At 42.3% G+C, this 17,809-nt stretch overlaps 1 protein-coding gene across 2 annotated transcripts; it reads left to right on the forward strand.

The window, feature by feature from the left end:
* The first annotated feature begins 513 nt into the window (after positions 1-513).
* Positions 514-16,593, forward strand: smurf1 (SMAD specific E3 ubiquitin protein ligase 1). Of its 2 annotated transcripts, none has more exons than XM_014341322.2 (18): positions 514-804; positions 7,529-7,567; positions 8,083-8,191; positions 9,836-9,969; positions 10,082-10,147; positions 10,282-10,357; positions 10,595-10,806; positions 10,899-10,983; positions 12,176-12,322; positions 12,515-12,749; positions 12,873-12,976; positions 13,321-13,435; positions 13,517-13,695; positions 13,819-13,956; positions 14,071-14,191; positions 14,367-14,568; positions 14,852-14,936; positions 15,022-16,593. In XM_014341322.2, exons 1-18 carry the CDS (start codon positions 750-752, stop codon positions 15,119-15,121), a joined length of 2,202 nt encoding a protein of 733 aa, XP_014196808.1. In that variant the 5' UTR covers positions 514-749; the 3' UTR covers positions 15,122-16,593. The 2 variants fall into 2 exon arrangements, with proteins under 2 accessions (XP_014196808.1, XP_014196809.1); XM_014341323.2 differs by having other exon boundaries at positions 14,861-14,936.
* Positions 16,594-17,809: the final 1,216 nt, after the last annotated feature.

Consider the following 17,809-nt stretch of genomic DNA (forward strand, 5'->3'; position numbering starts at 1 on the left):
GTTCGCAAAAGTACAACGCCTGGAAATGGCAAAATCGGTGCCAAAATCTCACATTCAATTCAAAATGGTGGACTTCCTGTTGGGTTTGCGTTGATGGGCCCAATTACTTTTTTGTTCGTCTTGGTATGTTACACGTCTGTGCCAAATTTCATTCATGTAGCTCAAACTATGTGGTCATAGGACTTTATTTAACAACGCATAGGTGGCGATCTAGAGCCATTTTGCACCACGCATATGCGAAACTATTAAAATACCAATTTCTTTTTACCAGACCTGACACGTGTGCAACATTTCTTTATTTTTTCTCTGTTTTTAAGTATGTTAAAGCCCTCAAAAAGCCACTTGTTTTGTCTGAATAATAATAAACGTAGCAATTCCAGTAGGGTCTTCGTACTTTTAGTGCCCGGGCCCTAATTACTGAAATAAAAACCAAAACAGAATGTCTAAAGACTTGAAAGAATCTGATCACCACGGGCACGCCCACGCTTCCCGGAGCGAGCACGTACTGTACAGACACTGAGAACAATACGTCAGTACGTGCTTGAGCCTGCCCGAAAATGTTCTCCCGTGTTGTCGGATTTCGAAGGAGCGCAAGACTTTGCGGTGAAATAATACATTTTTATCCGTGAGGAAACCAAAAGCAAACCGCATGTGTGGAAACTGAAGTTATTCGCAGTTCCATTACTTGGTGAAACTGTGATTTTGGCTGGCTCGACAGGGAAGTTTGTGTGATCGTTTTTCCCGGAGTGATGTCGAATCCTGGGAGTCGGAGGAACGGGTCCAGCATCAAAATCCGACTGACAGGTAAAAGCGAGAGCGAAAGAAAGAGCTTACGGTGCACGTTTAAACCGGAACTCAGTGTTTGCTCGGTAACGTGTTGATTTTAGCAAACCCAACGAGACAACGCGAAGTGTCTTTGAGCCTCTCGAGTCTGCTGTTCGCCCAAACATCCGGTTTTTGTGTGGCAAACACCAGCCGAGTGCTAGCTTGTTAGCTTAGATGCTAAGTAAATTACCGAGAGGACAGCCGAGGAGCTGTTCACTGTCCTGTGCGTTTTGCAGCTGAGACAGGCGACTAGTCCGCTAGTCGTGGTGAATGCCGACGCTTGAAAGCCACGCTCAGAAACTTTATCAACCACTAACAGTGGCTTCTTAGCCTGCTAGCTAATAGTAACATTGTGGTTAATGTTGACCGCTAGCGCTTGCTAGCTACACCCTTTTTGGGGGGTGCTGACCACCAGCCGAAACCTCCGCTTCAGCCGAATGCGGCGAGCTCTGTAACGCTGGGGAGAGAGCAAATGTCGAGCGGCAGCCTGTATGAAAATTGATCTCCCGCTAGATTTGACATCCTAGTCCGGATTACCAATGAGTATCGATTGGCATTTCGCTGCTGTGTCAGCTGTAGCTGCACAAATGTCGGACTCGTTGAACTTGTCCCCACTGAAGGAAGTGCAGCATGTTTGTTCTTCAGGGGTCATTTATTCAACCGAATTGAGATAATTTTTTTTATTTTTCAGTTTGTGGGTCGGAGTCTGCCCTGTAGGTCATATAGAAGTTTCCTCCTCCGCTCCACATACAGTCACAGCTGGAACAAAGGTTCCTACTGTTGATAATGTAACCCCACTGGGCATCCAAGGGCCTCTATTCAAATGGAAATGACCCATCTGAGCCGCTGAGCAGACGCCTTGTCCCCCTGAGTCAAAACTGAGCAATGACACACACTAAAATTTGCTTTCCGTCAGACTAAATATTTCTTTGTGTGGTTTTCATGGAACATTGCAGCAGTGTACTGCAAAGGTATGATTGTGATGGATGTCTTTTAAAGCAAATGCCTGTCAGCACTGATGTGGTGAAGTGCTGTCTGAAAATGCGCCCCACATGCTGTTTACTTACTGACTCTTCCTCTCAGAGTGGATTTCAAGAAGGAAGGACGGGAATCAGACCAACGGATCTAGCACACTTCGTCACTTATCCCACTGTTTATACATTTCAGTTTGAGGTTATCTGCGCTTGACGTTATCACTGAGTCTCACTTAGCCACGTAGATCTGCAAAAGAACAGTTCATCGCTCCTTTTGTTTGAAATAATAACAAAGGACTGATGTCACTCTTGAAAGTCAAGAGTGACATCAGTGATCAAAATAGATTATGTCATTGTATCAACTGTAAGCGGGTATTTTATATACTACTAAGATTGGTAGATTAACTGATAACAAATCATTTTAATCAGAATCAGTTAAAACACTGCAGTCATCCGGGATTATAATAGATCGTGTCCTCTTATGATAAAGTTTACTGTAAGCGACTCTGGTAAAATAAGCTCTACAAGAAGTATGTTATCGTAAAGTGTTTCATCAGGTGAGTTAAAATGAAAGCAAGCAGAGAAGGTATGTGTGTGTAAACTTGTATGCAACCAGAGGTTATTGCCCCTGACTGTGCCCCGCCTCCACAGGTATGAGTGGAATTCTAATTGGGTAAGGAATGTGCAATGAGCCAATGGGAGTGCAATGCTGCCAGGCTGGCCAGCTCTGTTTAGTCTGCCAGAAAGAGTTGGTTGTTTCCCCCCCTTAACATCAGTATATCTGGAAAGCGTGCACGTGTGTGTGTGCAGTAGGGACATAAGCATGTTTGACACTGGGTCAGATCTGAGAGACTTTGTTGTGTTTACAAGTGATTGTTGTGTCTTCCTGTGTTCGTTATCTTTTTCTTAAGCTTAAGTATTGCTTTGAATAATACGGAAGACCTAAGTAAGTGAAATACTTACCGTAATGAAAACAGGGGGAAAAAATTTAAACTATTTTGAAACTTATGTAATGCGGTATAGACATTTGTTTAGGAAGCAAAAGGATACTGGTTGAATTCCAGCCAGAGACACACGAATCCCTGGGTTTGCATTTGGTTGGGCATCTGGCATAAAACTCTACCAAATCAACCTAGTGCATCCACCGCTTGTGAGAAGGGAACAGTCAGAAGTAGCTTCTGTATTGAAACCAATGTATAACCAAATTATTTATGTCATACACAGTGTTAAATATTTTGAAAAAAAGCACCAAATGTTTGATCATACGCTAATTTTGTGAGTTTTGATACCAAAAACTTGCAACTGCAGTAATCCATCCATCCATTCGCTACCACTTATCCTTTTCAGGGTCGCAGGGGGTGCTGGTGCCAATCCCAGCTGTCATAGGGCGAGAGGCGGGGTACACCCTGGACAGGTCGCCAGTCTGTCACAGGGCTAACACACAAGGACAGACAACCATTCACACTCGCATTCACTCGCACATTCACACCTAGTGGCAATTTGGATTATCCAATTAACCTATCCCCACAACTGCAGTAATATTTTAAAAAATAAATAAATAAAATAACTAGCTGTAGTGTATCTCTGGTTTTTGAGCTTGTGAAACATAACATTTGAATGCAAAAATATGGTCAAGGCAAGATGCAGAACATAAGTAGGTCAAAAATGGTGGAGAAAAGGGTGTTTTTGTTTGTAAGTGAGTGGTGTTTTATTGTGGAAAATGCCATGAAAGGAATTAAAGAATCAGTCATTTAGTAGGATAAAGTTAGTGGACGCAACACGTGCCGCTCAGGTTTTGGTGCCAGTCAGTCGGATTGAGTGCTTAACTTGCCTGAGCTGCAATACAGGGCAGCATCAGGACAAGAGGTTACTTGAGCGGGAAGGGGTGAAGGAGCTGAAAAGAGGAGGACAAAAGTGCGAGGGAATGAGGAACAATCAAAGAAAAGGAGAAAAAAAGCAGTGAAATAAAAATGAGTGTTTGTGTGATGGATACAACAGAGGAGAGAAGGGGGGAGTCAGATTCATGCTTACTTAGGAAGCAGCATAAGCATTTCTAATCCCTTCACTTACTAAGCTTGCAGTATGTGCAGAAACACGTTTACAGAAAAGCATGCAAAACAGGATGTAGAAACATGGATGAAGAGGTTAAAGAGCCTCAGCGTCCACTTATTCTTCATTACAGAACCATTGTCTGGGTGTTTGTGCAAGCCCTTCTGTTGTCCTGCGTCTGTGTACTGCAGGCTACTTGTTATTAAGCAGGTGTGATATTTGCTCACATGTCCACCAACCACTGCTTTGTTTTTGTTGCCGAAAGAAGAAGGTCATACAGGAAATGACATCATCATAAGCTCACGAGTTGTTCTGCTTGTAAGGCTGCGGGCGCTTGCTGAGACAAGAAAGTCTAGACCGCTCGAAGTTTGTCAGCATTCATCATGTTTTTTGACTCGAGCTGTGATCAAAGTGCAAAGAGATTGCACTACCTTGGCTTCGTTACCGGAGCACTCGGCCATTAATGGTGATTTAGGAAGCTTTAATTAGGCGCTGCAGTTGTGCATTTCTGGTCATTATCCAAAGAATATCTGGTGTCAAAGAGGTGTAGAGCAAGTTTGCTAACGTCTGTAGGAGATGGTTGATGTGATTTTTAAATTCCTTATGTAGCTGACTGACTGGTGCAAAAGAGGCTCACTTTTTCTTCACCTCTCTCAAACTGTTTCTGCTTGTCCCATCAAGATTGGATGAATAGAACCCCCGCCATCACTACCCTACTGACTGTCTAGCTTTTTCATACTTTTTTTTTTTTTAAACAGAAAGGCAGTAAATGCAAATAAAAAGAAAGGGAAATGACAGTGGGGAAAGAAACTGAGAACCAGCTGAGCTGTTAGGCTGTAAGCTCTGTGTGTTTTTTACCAGCCATGACCTTCGCAGAATGAGGAATTTCCTGAGATGCTGAGAAAGGTCCTGTCACACATTCAGGGCCACAGAAGAGCAAGTCAGAAAACACATTGTGGGAAGAATTGGTGAATAGCACAGCAGGGACAGCGACAGAGGCTTCCTTTACTTCCAGTCTGAAATAGGTGGCAGACTTTAGAAACTCGATTCCCTCCCTTTCCTCACACACTGCATTTCTTTCATTACGTCTGTAGAAAAGATGAAGTCTCAGTGTGGAATGTGTGAGTCAGGAGGAAAGGATTGGAAGAGGTTGACAGGGAACAGGGAAGGATATCCTGAAGCCATTCTCCATTGGTTAATCACAGGAAATGGACTAGGCAACACCAGACACGTACGTGCCACTCTGGTCACCACATCCTAAACCACTGACTGCCTGACTAACTTCCTAGATAGCTGTCTGGGCCAAACCGAATCAAAAGGCAGTTTAGGTGTGTGGCAGATCAGTTAAGATCTAAGGTTGTTTTCCCCTGACGGTACCAGCAGTACTTAACTCTGAAATGTTCCCAGTGTCTCACCAGCATTGTTCAGTTAGTGTAGATTGGATGGAGGACTTTTGAGATTATCTTTATTAATATGCAGAATACTTTTTTTAAATCAGCTTCTAAAGAATTAATTACACTGATCTAGTCCAGTGCCTGGGGTAATAAATGAAAATATTGCTTTATCAGGTCAGCAGCGTGAAGCTCAAAGATTAAATCTATTAATGGACACAAAACAAGAAAAGCACCAAATCTACATGTTGAGGAACGCAAATATTTGGTCATTTGGGTAAAAAAAGAAGGGCAAATAATTAAGGGATCATCAAAGTAGACTAAGTGCAGAGTCAGCTTATTTCAACTTGCCATGAAAGGTAATTTAAAGTTGCGGTAGATGTGTAATGAAGGCCACAAAACCCCTCAGATGTGTGGGATGACTCTCCTACCCACTTCATGCACCCATTGCTCCCCTGCCAAGCTCCATGCAGGTGATTGATTGGGTTACACATTCTAACTCAGATCTGATTGTGACCCCCACCCCAATTCATTTTAATATGACAATGAACAACAGAGAGGTGAAGCCACATTATTTTTCTAAGGTTCTGTCAGGCTGTCTTGTTTTTGGCCACAGAGCCGTTTATCTTAATTACGTGTCATGTCAAACAGTTTGAGCTGAAACTAGCACAAGAACTCATAAATACCTTCTGGCGACCTTTATGTTGGTCCATAGTGGTGTGTATTTTTAATATTTAAAGAATAATCAAAAAATAAATAAATTGCTGACATTGCAGTCCAGCTGTTGCAATGTGCTGTTCATGTTAGATTTTGCATTTACTTCCTTAAAATATCAGTGTGACTGTGAATCACTAGACTCACACTGACATTCTGCAGTAACACAGGAGTAAATGTGCAACACGACACCAACGGAAATCATACTTTATCCACACATAACCTATATGTTGTCAATAACCCAGTACAGTGGCTTAACTGTGGAGTTTTTTCTGCATTGACAGCAGAGGCTAGAGGCATTGGGACAGCTGTGTTTACCTGCACGTAGTCACTTTCACTCAAGCTGTTAGTTGTTAGTTGTAGCTGTTAGTTAGTGCAGCTTTAGTGATTTCCACTCTTCAGTGCCTTCCAAAGCAAACGATTACTAATTATGGCAGAAAGTGCTGTTTGTGCATTTGTGCTGTTGCCCACGTAGTCATGACATGGAGTGTGTGGATTCTTCTTTTCCTAAAAGCTAAAGTTAAAAATGACTAAAACTAAGTTTAGATCTGCCGTCGTCTGTGACGGGAAGAGAAGCCAGAAATACTACAGTGTCTTCTGGACGCTGATGGTGACTAAATGAAGCTAGCCCAATACATTCTTCTTTTTTTAACCTTTAGAAATGTTAGCGCACCGGAAGAAGATGATAATCTAATCTTAAGCATACTGACTGTTATGACACGCTGAAATAAGAGATGAAACATCAGGACAGTTAACTAAAAAAAGCGGAACTTTGAAGGTCCTTTTTAATGCACAGTGATCAGCTGATCTTTACAGATAAGTGTGTCGAACAGCAAACACAAAGCTCACATGCAGTCAGAACAAAAACCTTACTGTTTCTTTACAAAGCAGAGCTCACAGGTTATACACCCTACACTTTACTTACCAGCCCAAATAAAAACACTGCATATAAATTTGACAAAGGCCCGGTGGACTTGAAGTGCAAACATTATCCGTGTTGATTACAGCTTACCTTTTGAATTGCATTGCATCAGCTCTGAAAACCAACATGCAGCTTGTTTTTGTTCTGCCCTGAAACAAACACTTGAGTGTATTTCTAAAAAACAAAAAAAAAAGAAGAAAGAAATAGCTGTAAAGTTGTTGCTCTCTTGTGTTTTCAGTGTTAGAGGAGAGCTAGCCTAGGGTGTCATATGCCAGCTGTCTGGGGAAACAAATAACCAGACTTTGTGTACACCCACGTACATGATAAACAACAGTTTGCACACACTTACAAATTCTCAGAGTCTTGGTCAGATTGAGCTCTGCTCTCTGACTCTACAAAGATGGTGTGGGTATAGAAAGTGGTCTCCTGCTTTATCCGTGGGTGGTCTTTCAGCGTGTGTCTGTCTTTGTGCGTTTTGCCTGACACTAGCCTGTACTTCTCTGTCCGTGTCATATCCACTTTCATGACCGTCCTCTGGCATTCATACATTTATCCTGACCCACATTCTTTCCCCTCAGATGCGTCCTCTGTGTCAGCCTACGTGCTGTGATATTACATATATTTGTGTAATTTTTTTCTCCTTTCTCTTGCAGTATTATGTGCCAAGAACCTCGCAAAGAAAGACTTCTTTCGTAAGTACTCTGATTGTGATCTTTTTCACATGCATATTTCTGGCATTATAAAGAGCCCGTGTGACATAGGAGCGACTGTGAAAACAGAGTGCCATTGATGTTGCTCATTTGCTGTTCTGAGGGATAACTGTTGACCTGTGGTAGCGCTGGAATACAACAATGACCCTGACTGTCACCCCACAATCAGGGGTTTGTTTAAGGCTGCAAAGCTTCTCCGAGTGTGCCCAGTTTTGTTCTTGGTCAGAATTTGTTAAAGGCTGCCTGGATTAGAGTCTTCATTTCCTGTCAGATTAGATGGTGAATCTCAAGTACTGTTAATAAGAATGGCAAACAAACTGAATTTCCTGTTTGTTTTTAAACTGCAGGCCAGTATGAGTCTAGATACAAATACAACAACTCCATTTATGTTAAATGTTTTATCATGGAGATCATGTTTATGAGAAGCACCTAAGCCACTTTGGATTTTGAGAGACTTTATGGGCAACAGATTTTTAATTACAAGTTTTTGTGTGCAGGTCTGCCAGATCCTTTTGCCAAAGTCGTGGTGGACGGATCAGGTCAATGCCACTCTACAGACACAGTAAAGAGCACACTGGACCCCAAATGGAATCAGCACTATGACCTGTGAGTCTCATCCACAGCTCTAAAAACAAATCTACTATACGTTTGCAGTAAAGTAATTTCTGCTTAGGTATAGATATTTAAAATGAATGATAATTAGTTTAACATAGCCATCCATCCATTTTCTACCACTTGTCTGTGTTCAGGTCACGGAGGCAGCAGTCCTCTGTCGTGCGTTTTAAACAGAATAAAATAAAACAACAGTTTTTGACTTCTTGTCTTATATCAGCACAGATGTGCTGGTGTTGTCTGAGTGGCGACACCTATCATTCATGAAAAGACATTAGCGGCTGCCTGTCCCTTATCACAGGGCATGAGTAGAAGTGACTTTTAAAGACATTACCGGCAGCACACAAAGCAATAAACGCACCAGGTATACTGGGGACTCAAACAGAGAGACCCAGGCTCCCCTTGCCCCAGCCACCTCTTCCCAGTCACCACCAGGCGACACTGAGTTATTCCCAAGCCAGCAGGTTGGACCCAGCAGGTTCTGGGTCTAACCTGAGGCCTGGTGTCCAGGAGGCATCCTTTTCAGATGCCCGAACCATTTCTTTCGATGTGGAGTAGCAGTGGCGCTATTCTGAATCCCTCTCAAATGACTCAACTCCTCACCCTGTCTCTAAAGCCTGCATTATGCTCTGTTGGGGACACGGACTGCTGGAGACCCTACAGCCAAATATTCATTCCTGTTATACTTCTTTGAAGTACGCTGCCTTGATGGGATGCGTCATTGGTGGATTGTAATGTAAATTCTCTGAAGATGAATCTGTGCGGTTACAAAAAACAGGCAGGTACGTGGATGCCTGAGCTGACCCTCACACTGACTGTCTGATGATGAGTTTGACGTCACTGGGACCCAAACAGACCCTAGCAAACTCACAGACACAGAAAGTATGAAATCTGTTTAAGTGAGAGGCTAGCCACCCTTCGAAGGAAACTAATTTCTGCTACTGGTGTCCGCCACCTCATTCCTTCGGTCACTACCAAGAGCTCATGACCACAGGTGAAGGTAGGAGCATAGGTCAACCAGTTAATCAACAGATTCAGTTTTAAGCTCAGCTCTCTTCATCACCACAGATCAGTACAGCATCTGCCCCCTATCCCCGCGTCAGTCTCACAGCTCTGGCTCTCTTCCACAGCATATCCTTTATCCCGTCTTCCTTCTCTCACCTCAACCGGTCGCAGCAGATGGCCGTCCCTCCCTGAGCCTGGTTCTGCTGCAGGTCTCTTCCTGTTAAAAGGGAGTTTTTGCTTCCCACTGTTGCCAAAGTGCTTGCTCATAGGGGGTCATGTGATTGTTGGGTTTTTCTCTGTATGTAATATCATAGGGTCTACCTTGCAATTTAAAGCGCCTCGAGGCAACTGTTCTAGTGATTTGGAGCTGTATACGGTAAATAAAATTGAATTGAACTTGTGAAGACCTGAAGACACTTAAACTCCTCCACTTTTGGCAGCAACTCATCTATTCTTTGTCATTTTAATTGATTTTCAGTTATATGTAAATGTAACAACTCATTAAAGATGCAGAAGATCTACAGATGTTGATTGTTTCATTCATTCAGATCTTTGACCTTTAAAATGGCTCGCCTTCATAAAAAGCTGGATTAAAGAGACCTGTTGCACTTGTCACTTGTTTTGTTTTTTTAGCTACATTGGTAAAACAGACTCCATCACCATTAGTATATGGAACCACAAGAAGATCCATAAACGACAGGGGGCAGGTTTTCTGGGCTGCATACGACTGCTTTCTAATGCCATCAGCAGGCTAAAAGACACAGGATGTAAGGCCGTCGTCTTTATCTACTGCTCTGATTTTAAATACACACATTTTCACACCATTTATTTAGTGCTGCTCTGTCAAGAAAATAAAAATGTATTTGCTTCCTGTTTCAGACCAGCGTCTAGATCTATGTAAGCTGAACCCCTCTGACAGTGATGCAGTGCGGGGGCAGATTGTAGGTAAGGCTGGACAGCGATGGAGCGTATGCACAGATTAGTCATATTGTTGCTTTTCTTTCACTGTGTGCATTTTCTGCACTCCCCCCTCTAACACGGCGTCAACTCTCTGACCTGTCCGTCCTCCTTGTTTACAGTGAGCCTGCAAACACGAGACCGCATTGGCAGCGGAGGCCCTGTTGTGGACTGTAGAGGACTGTTAGAAAATGATGGGTGAGTGTCACCAGATGTTAACCCTGCTAATATCACACCCTAACTTTTAAATACAAGACTGTTGTTTGGATCTCATGTGATGTTACACAACAACCTGTTTTAGGTCAGAGGATTATTTTAGTTCTATTTGTTAAGTATTTGTCCCTCCTGCTGTCTTTGTTGCGCTGAGTTTGAAATAAAAAGCAGTTGACCCGTCATGTGATTCCAGTGTGTTTTTCTTTGTACGTTTGTGCGTAGGCCTGTGTTTGAGGGGTGTTTCAGTGAAGAACCGCTGCCCTACTCCGACTCCACCGGTGCCGCGGGAGGCGGGAACTGTCGGCTCGACTCTCCCAGTCAGGAGAGCCGTCTTCAGACCCAGCGAATCAGAGGGCAGGACTCCAGAGGTCATGGCCACACCCCTCAGAACAGACCGCATGGACACCAACCGCCTGACCTGCCAGAGGGATACGGTCAGTGATGAACTCCTGTTGTGGCTATAGATATTTGTTTAACCTAAACCTCACATAGTCCATTTAATGGCTTTCTTTTCTTGTTAAAACAGAGCAGCGAACAACAGTGCAGGGCCAGGTGTACTTCCTCCACACACAGACAGGCGTCAGCACCTGGCATGACCCCCGGATACCACGGTATGACTATGCTGCACTTCATTTAGTCCAAGCATAACTGGAAAAGAGGTGAAAGCCTACAAAGAGACTTAGCCACTGCATCTGCAGACTTAACACACCCTTAAAGTACTCTACTCTCAGGGTTATACTCAGGATTGTATAAAATTTTTCTAAAGGCTTAACAAGAAAAGTCTGTTTCTGTAAGTGAGTGCATTCACATGTAGGTTTACATGTAATTTAAACTTTTCTTTGCATGTTGAGAGGGAGGTCTTCCTTCCTACTTTTGCTGAGTGCATGCTCATAGAGGACCATCGGATAGTTGGGATTATAACTCTAATATTGTACCTATTCTAAACTAGAGTGATATGGTTGACTTGTCAATACACTAAAATTAATGTTTTAAGCATTTGATTTATACACTCAGGCTAACATTTTAGGCCTTATCTACATCTTATATCATACTTTATCTACAAGTTATACTTTGTGTAGATACATCTTGTTTTATGATCTCATAATTTGTGCTAATGGGTGACTGTAACAGTTTTACACCACTTACAATTCTTAATTAGTAAGATTCATGGATGGTTTTGACAGTACGAACTGCCCCCGGTCATAAAAATGTCAGCAATATTAATTACTGCTAACTATAAATCTGTCATAACAGCCCATTACTTCTGACCCTATATGCTGACCTTAATCATAAACATGTCCAAATGACTGTGTTTTAAAGTTTATGATTCAAGGGTTACGTAAAGAGGGCCAAAAAATGATGAAATTCAAGTGTTTTGTTTCACACTGAGGAAAATTTCAAAATCTGTTATGGTGAGGTACTGATCACAGTAAACATGTACAAGCATTTCTTCAACAAATGTTTTGGTTTTAATAAGGTTCTCAAAGTTTGCAGCCCAAAGAGGTTTAACAGTTTCTTCAAATTTGTGACCCGACACTAAATACACAGTTCGACCCTGTAATGAGCAGCGATATCTAAAAGAAGTGCACAAACACTTTGCTCCATGTGTCTTTAGAGCATGCCCGCTGTCTTTTTTATGCTCTTAGTCAGCAGCAGATAAATAAAATAACTCTTAGTAGCTTTTCATGGGCCTTTGGGGTCCAAGTTTAGTTCAGTATGAGGATTATACTACTTAGTATGCATGTTCAGAACAGGTGGAAATGTGGTGCTCTGTCTCACTGTGTTTATCTGTTACTGGTGCAGGGATTTGGCCAGCGTGAGCTGTGAGGAACTCGGGCCTTTACCTGTAGGCTGGGAGGTCCGAAGCACCGTGTCTGGCCGGATCTACTTTGTGGACCACAACAACCGAACCACACAGTTCACAGACCCACGCCTACACAACATTATCAGGTAAAGCATGGACCAATCTAATCTGCCACCGACCTACTAACGCTGCTGACTGGTGTGATATACAGAAACATGAGCTTATGGTAGATTTCACTGCTTATGCTGAATGGGGCTGTGTGTAATCCTGTGCGTATCGTTCTTCCACAACCTTATATTTCCCTTCTGTTCTCCTCCTCTACTTCTTCCCACCTCCAGTCAGCAATCACAAGTGAAGGAATCTTCCCAGGCCCCCCAGATGGATGTGGGGGGTGAGGAGGGGGGCGGTGGAGGAGTAAGTGGCGGCGGCGGAGGAGGAGGGGATGGAGATGTGGCAGCGCGATACGAAAGAGATTTGGTGCACAAGTTAAAGCTGCTCCGCCACGAGCTGTCGCTGCAGCAGCCTCAAGCGGGACACTGTCGTATAGAGGTGTCCCGAGAGGAGATCTTTGAGGTGAGTGCAGGTGGAAGCGGAGGAAACACAGAAGCACTGGCTGTGAATATTAAATAACCGATTAACAAAAGAAAACTGATCTAAACCTGATAGCCTGTAATTAAAGCTGTGTGCGTTATACAGGAGTCATACCGGCAGATAATGAAGATGAGGCCCAAAGACTTGAAGAAACGGCTAATGGTGAAGTTCAGGGGAGAGGAAGGACTCGATTATGGTGGAGTGGCCAGGTAATTTGCTGCACGGTGCTTTTATCATCCTATCGTCCAAGTACCAGTGCTAAGTACACGGTGACAGCTCTTTTAATGCCTGCTCTTTTAATGCCTGCGCTTAAATGTTAAATGTTACTGCAGTGTTTCCCACCGAGAATTTACAGGTAGTAAGGGGTAGTCTGACATACAGCTGTGAACTTAATTACTATATAATTTATAAATTTACCCCATGTTTTGAAAAAGTGCTACATCAACTGCTTGTACAAAAGACTGGATACAAAGACAGGATCTTGTATTTGATTGTTTTCACTAAAGTCTTGGTGCTACTTCATCTTTGTGATCATTGTGGTGTCTGTCTGCAGGGAGTGGTTGTACCTGCTGTGTCACGAGATGTTAAACCCCTATTACGGCCTGTTCCAGTACTCCACAGACAATATCTACACACTACAGATCAACCCAGACTCCTCCATCAATCCTGTGAGTACACACAAGTAAACCCACATAACGAACAATGCTAATAAGTCCCGACTCTGTGTCTCACACTGTCTTTCTTTTAAGGACCACCTGTCATATTTCCACTTTGTGGGTCGTGTGATGGGCCTGGCAGTTTTTCACGGTCACTACATCAACGGGAGCTTCACGTTGCCCTTTTACAAACAGCTGCTGGGCAAACCCATCCAACTCAACGACCTGGAGACCACCGACCCCGAGTTGCACAAGAGCCTCGTCTGGATATTGTGAGCAAAAGCACCAATAAATGAATCCTCTCAGCCTGGCGCAGGCAGACTGCTTAGTTTGTGTCCTGCGTGCTTGTCTACATAGTTTCCATTTCAGCTTTTACTTTGATGTGTTGTGTGCAGGGAGAATGACATCACTTCAGTACTTGATCACACGTTCTGTGTAGAGCACAATGCCTTTGGGAAGTTCTCACAACATGAACTCAAGCCTAATGGTCGTAATGTCCCCGTCACTGAGGAGAACAAGAAGGAATATGTAAGGTAAATAACTCCACAGTAGTACTCTAAACTCTGTGTCGGATACAGAGTGTAAACATTACTTGCAAACGTCTGCCAGACGTTTACTTATTTTTTATTTTATTTTATTCATTTCAGACTTTATGTGAACTGGAGGTTTATGCGTGGAATTGAAGCCCAGTTTCTGGCTCTGCAGAAGGGGTTCAGTGAGCTCATCCCACAGCACCTCCTCAAACCCTTCGACCATAAAGAACTTGAGGTACGCGTTTGATACGTCAACAATATATTAGTACTTATTAAATATTTATATGACTTTTACCATATCTGCATGTTGGATTGGTAGTTTTGATTAAATTTCTTCTTCTAATCTGTTATCTAATTCATTATATCCATCTCAAACCCCTACCCACCACCCCGTCTCTAAATCTCTTCAGTTGATCATTGGTGGACTAGGAAAAATAGACCTTGCAGACTGGAAGACTAACACCCGTCTGAAACACTGCACAAGTGAAAGCAATGTGGTGCGGTGGTTCTGGCAAGCAGTGGAGGCTTTCAGTGAGGAGAGGAGAGGACGCCTCCTGCAGTTTGTCACAGGCTCCACCAGGGTCCCCCTACAGGGATTCAAAGCGCTGCAGGGTGGGTCATGCACTGGTACAAACACAACATACACCTTTTGGTTACACTTTGCTTCTGCTATTCCTTTGATGGTAACATTTAGTTCACTTTTTCAACACATAACTCATATACAAGGCCTTTAAATGCAAACTTTTTAACCCAAATTAGAACGATATTAGCTTCATGTGAGAATGGTTAGATGCATGTTTCAATCTGAAACCCATTAAAGAGTGTTGAGAGCTTTTTCTATTTAAAGTCTTTTCTGTGTACCAGAGCAGTGATAACTAGAATGTATGTGTGTAAGGCTCTACAGGTTCTGCAGGACCAAGACTCTTCACCATCCATTTGATAGATGCTAACACAGAAAACTTGCCCAAGGCTCACACGTGGTAAGAACAGATTTCACTTAGTGTGTCTATATTTGTGTCAATTATTTTTTTGTTAGTGAAGTAATTCACTCTTTTCTGCCTCCAGTTTCAACAGGATAGACATCCCTCCCTATGAGTCTTACGAGAAGCTTTACGAGAAACTGCTGACTGCTGTGGAGGAGACCTGCGGCTTTGCTGTGGAGTGATGAATCTGCGCACACTTAGCCCTTGCACGTGCACACAGACTATGTGACATTTTACATATATGCACACACACACAAACTGAATATCAAGTATACACCAAGTATACAGAGCAGCCAAGCATCACAAGAACACACTCCCTCTCCGGCGACACCTTCACCTCCCGAACCTGTTGGAGGTTAAAGGAGGAAGCACAGCGGGAGGAGAACATTAAAAAAAAAAAGGACTAAAAAATTTTTTCAAATGTTTTGAAGAAGCATTTTTATCCTTCTGTTTTAACAAGCTATGATGTCATCCTTCAGAATGTTTAACCACCGCAGCGAAGTCTCGGGACGGATTCAGCCAATCGGATACAAAGAAATCAGATTTGTGAAGAAGACGACAAAACAAAAAAAAGAAAAAAAGACAGAGCCTGTTTGTCTTTCTGCCTGACGAGTCGATTGATTGACTAGTATTCATGCTTCGTGTTTAACCACTGTCGTGTCTCAGAATGAGCGCATGTATGTACACGTGTTTGTCTGGGTGTGTGTGCATGTGAGAGAGTGCAGATCTATGTGTCTGCGTGTTTTTGCGTTTGTGTCAGGCATGACACTCGGTTACGCTGTAAAAATGATCAAATGAGCCTGCTCCTCTTTTTCTCTCTTTTTTTTTTTTTTTATCTTAATTCCTTTGTTTGTATCTGCCACCACTCTGATCCACTCTATTTTATTATTTATTACTAAGTGATTACTGACCAAGCTGCTATATGCTCTGCGTGGAGCCCACACTAATGTCCTCATCACCCCCTCCCCCATAGTTGAAGGGTCAATTCACATGCAAGTAACCCACAAAGTGGGTTCTATTGAATTTTGTTACATTTTTTTAACATTCGTATTACTGCAGAGAAATACTCCTTGTCATTGTATGAAACCTGCTAGTGTTTTTGGTGTTTTAAATGCCCTGTTACATCTGTTAAAAATGAAATCAAAGTGGCTTTCCCAAGCCTTGATTTAAAAGAAATTCTAACTCTACTGATGTTATGGAGAGGTCATCTGGATTTGTTTTTTGTTTTTTTTAAACCGAGGATTGAAAGAACGTGTTTCTGGAATTCTGTATAGTTACATCTCCTAAGCCTTTTATACAAGTTTTAGCCCTCATTTTACCTGCTTTTTTTTTGTGGCCCTGATCCCCGCCCCTTTTTCTCTCCATAGCCTGAATGTTGGCAAGAAGTCATCGTCAAGACCATGAATGAGTTTCTTAGCAGTCATTAATGCTCCAAATTGAACGAAATCAGAAGCTTAGAAGTTGAGCAAGCAACATAGAAAGTTCTGTTTTAAATTGAAGACTGTTAATAAGCAGGACCATTTCAGTCTGTATTATCAAGGGTATGAGTTCACTGTGTAATGGATGCAGAAGTATTGTAACTTACTATGTACTAAACATTTATGAAAATTGCGTTGTAAATAAGATTATATTAAAAGAAATTACATTGAAAATACATTGCTTGTGTCTTGTGTCTCTATGTCGACTCTTATGGGTCTAATTAAACCAAACACATTTATTATATGTATTCTTAAGCAGGTTTCCATCACTTCAAACATTAACATTAATGAGAGCATGTAAGCAAAAGAGACCTGCTTTGCTCTTGGACTTTGCATGAATCACACAAATCGATTCAAAATGATTAATATTTGCAGTAAAGTTTAAGTATTTGGACATTTTTGCCTCTGTACACTACCACAGTGGATTTTAAAGGAACTGTGATTGAAGTGCACACTTTCAGTTTGAATTCAATGGGTTTAACAACTGTTTAGGAATTCGGGCCATTTTTATGCACAGTGCCCCCATTTACAGAGGCTCTGAAGTAATTGGGAGTTTCACAGTCTGGTGAGGCCTGTTCCCATGGTATTCCATAACAGCCGAAGCACAAAGTATCAGGAGTTGATTCCAAGTGTTGGATTTTGTAGCTGTTTACTGGATTTTTCAAAATGAGAGCCAAACAAATGTTGATGCAAATTAAGGAGACTGCAAAAATAAAACCGCAGAGAGAGAGCGCAAATCAACAATCTGGTTCATTTGTAAAAGACAGAATGTCCTGACCTGCTCAACAACTCAGTAGGTAACTCCCAAGGTTAAGAAAAGCAGATTACCTCTTCCAGGGTGCTCTCGACATGTAACAAACCTGAGACACCCTGGAAGAGGTAGGCATATCATTATCAAAGTCTACAATCAAGAAACACCTTCATGAATGAAATTTCAAAACAAGGTGCAAACTGTTATTCATGAATAAGGCCAGATTAGACTTTGCAAGAAAACATCTAAAAGAGCCTTTGCATCTCTGTAAAATAACAAAATAAGTTCTATGGACAGATGAAACCCAGATGAACTTTTACCAGAATGATGAGAAAAGTCTGGAGATGAAAAGAAACGGCTCATGATCTGAAACATACCACATCATCTGTCAAACATGGTGGAGGTATGGCTGCCATACAGTGTTTATTGATGATGTGACTGCTGATAGAAGCAGCAGGATGAATTGTGAAGTGTATAGGGCTGTACTGTCTGCTCGGATTCAGCTAAATCCTGCAAGATAGAGCTTCACGTTGCAAATGGATAATGACCCAAAGCAAACTGTAAAAAATAACCCAAGAGGCAAAGAAATTGGAGATTCTTCAGTGGCTGAGTCAGTCATCTGAAACAGAGTATTTAGTGCA

Source organism: Haplochromis burtoni, unplaced genomic scaffold (genome assembly GCF_018398535.1).
Source record: "Haplochromis burtoni strain Fernald_Lab_line unplaced genomic scaffold, NCSU_Asbu1 Contig_464, whole genome shotgun sequence".
Lineage (NCBI taxonomy): Eukaryota > Metazoa > Chordata > Actinopteri > Cichliformes > Cichlidae > Haplochromis > Haplochromis burtoni.

Excerpts from the sequence above, each read along its gene's own strand:
- smurf1 (XM_014341322.2), top strand. The coding sequence starts at position 750 with ATGTCGAATCCTGGGAGTCGGAGGAACGGGTCCAGCATCAAAATCCGA. Across the intron at positions 8,192-9,835 it reads TGGAATCAGCACTATGACCT|CTACATTGGTAAAACAGACT; the intron begins GTGAGTCTCATC and ends TTGTTTTTTTAG. Across the intron at positions 13,957-14,070 it reads AACAAGAAGGAATATGTAAG|ACTTTATGTGAACTGGAGGT; the intron begins GTAAATAACTCC and ends TATTCATTTCAG.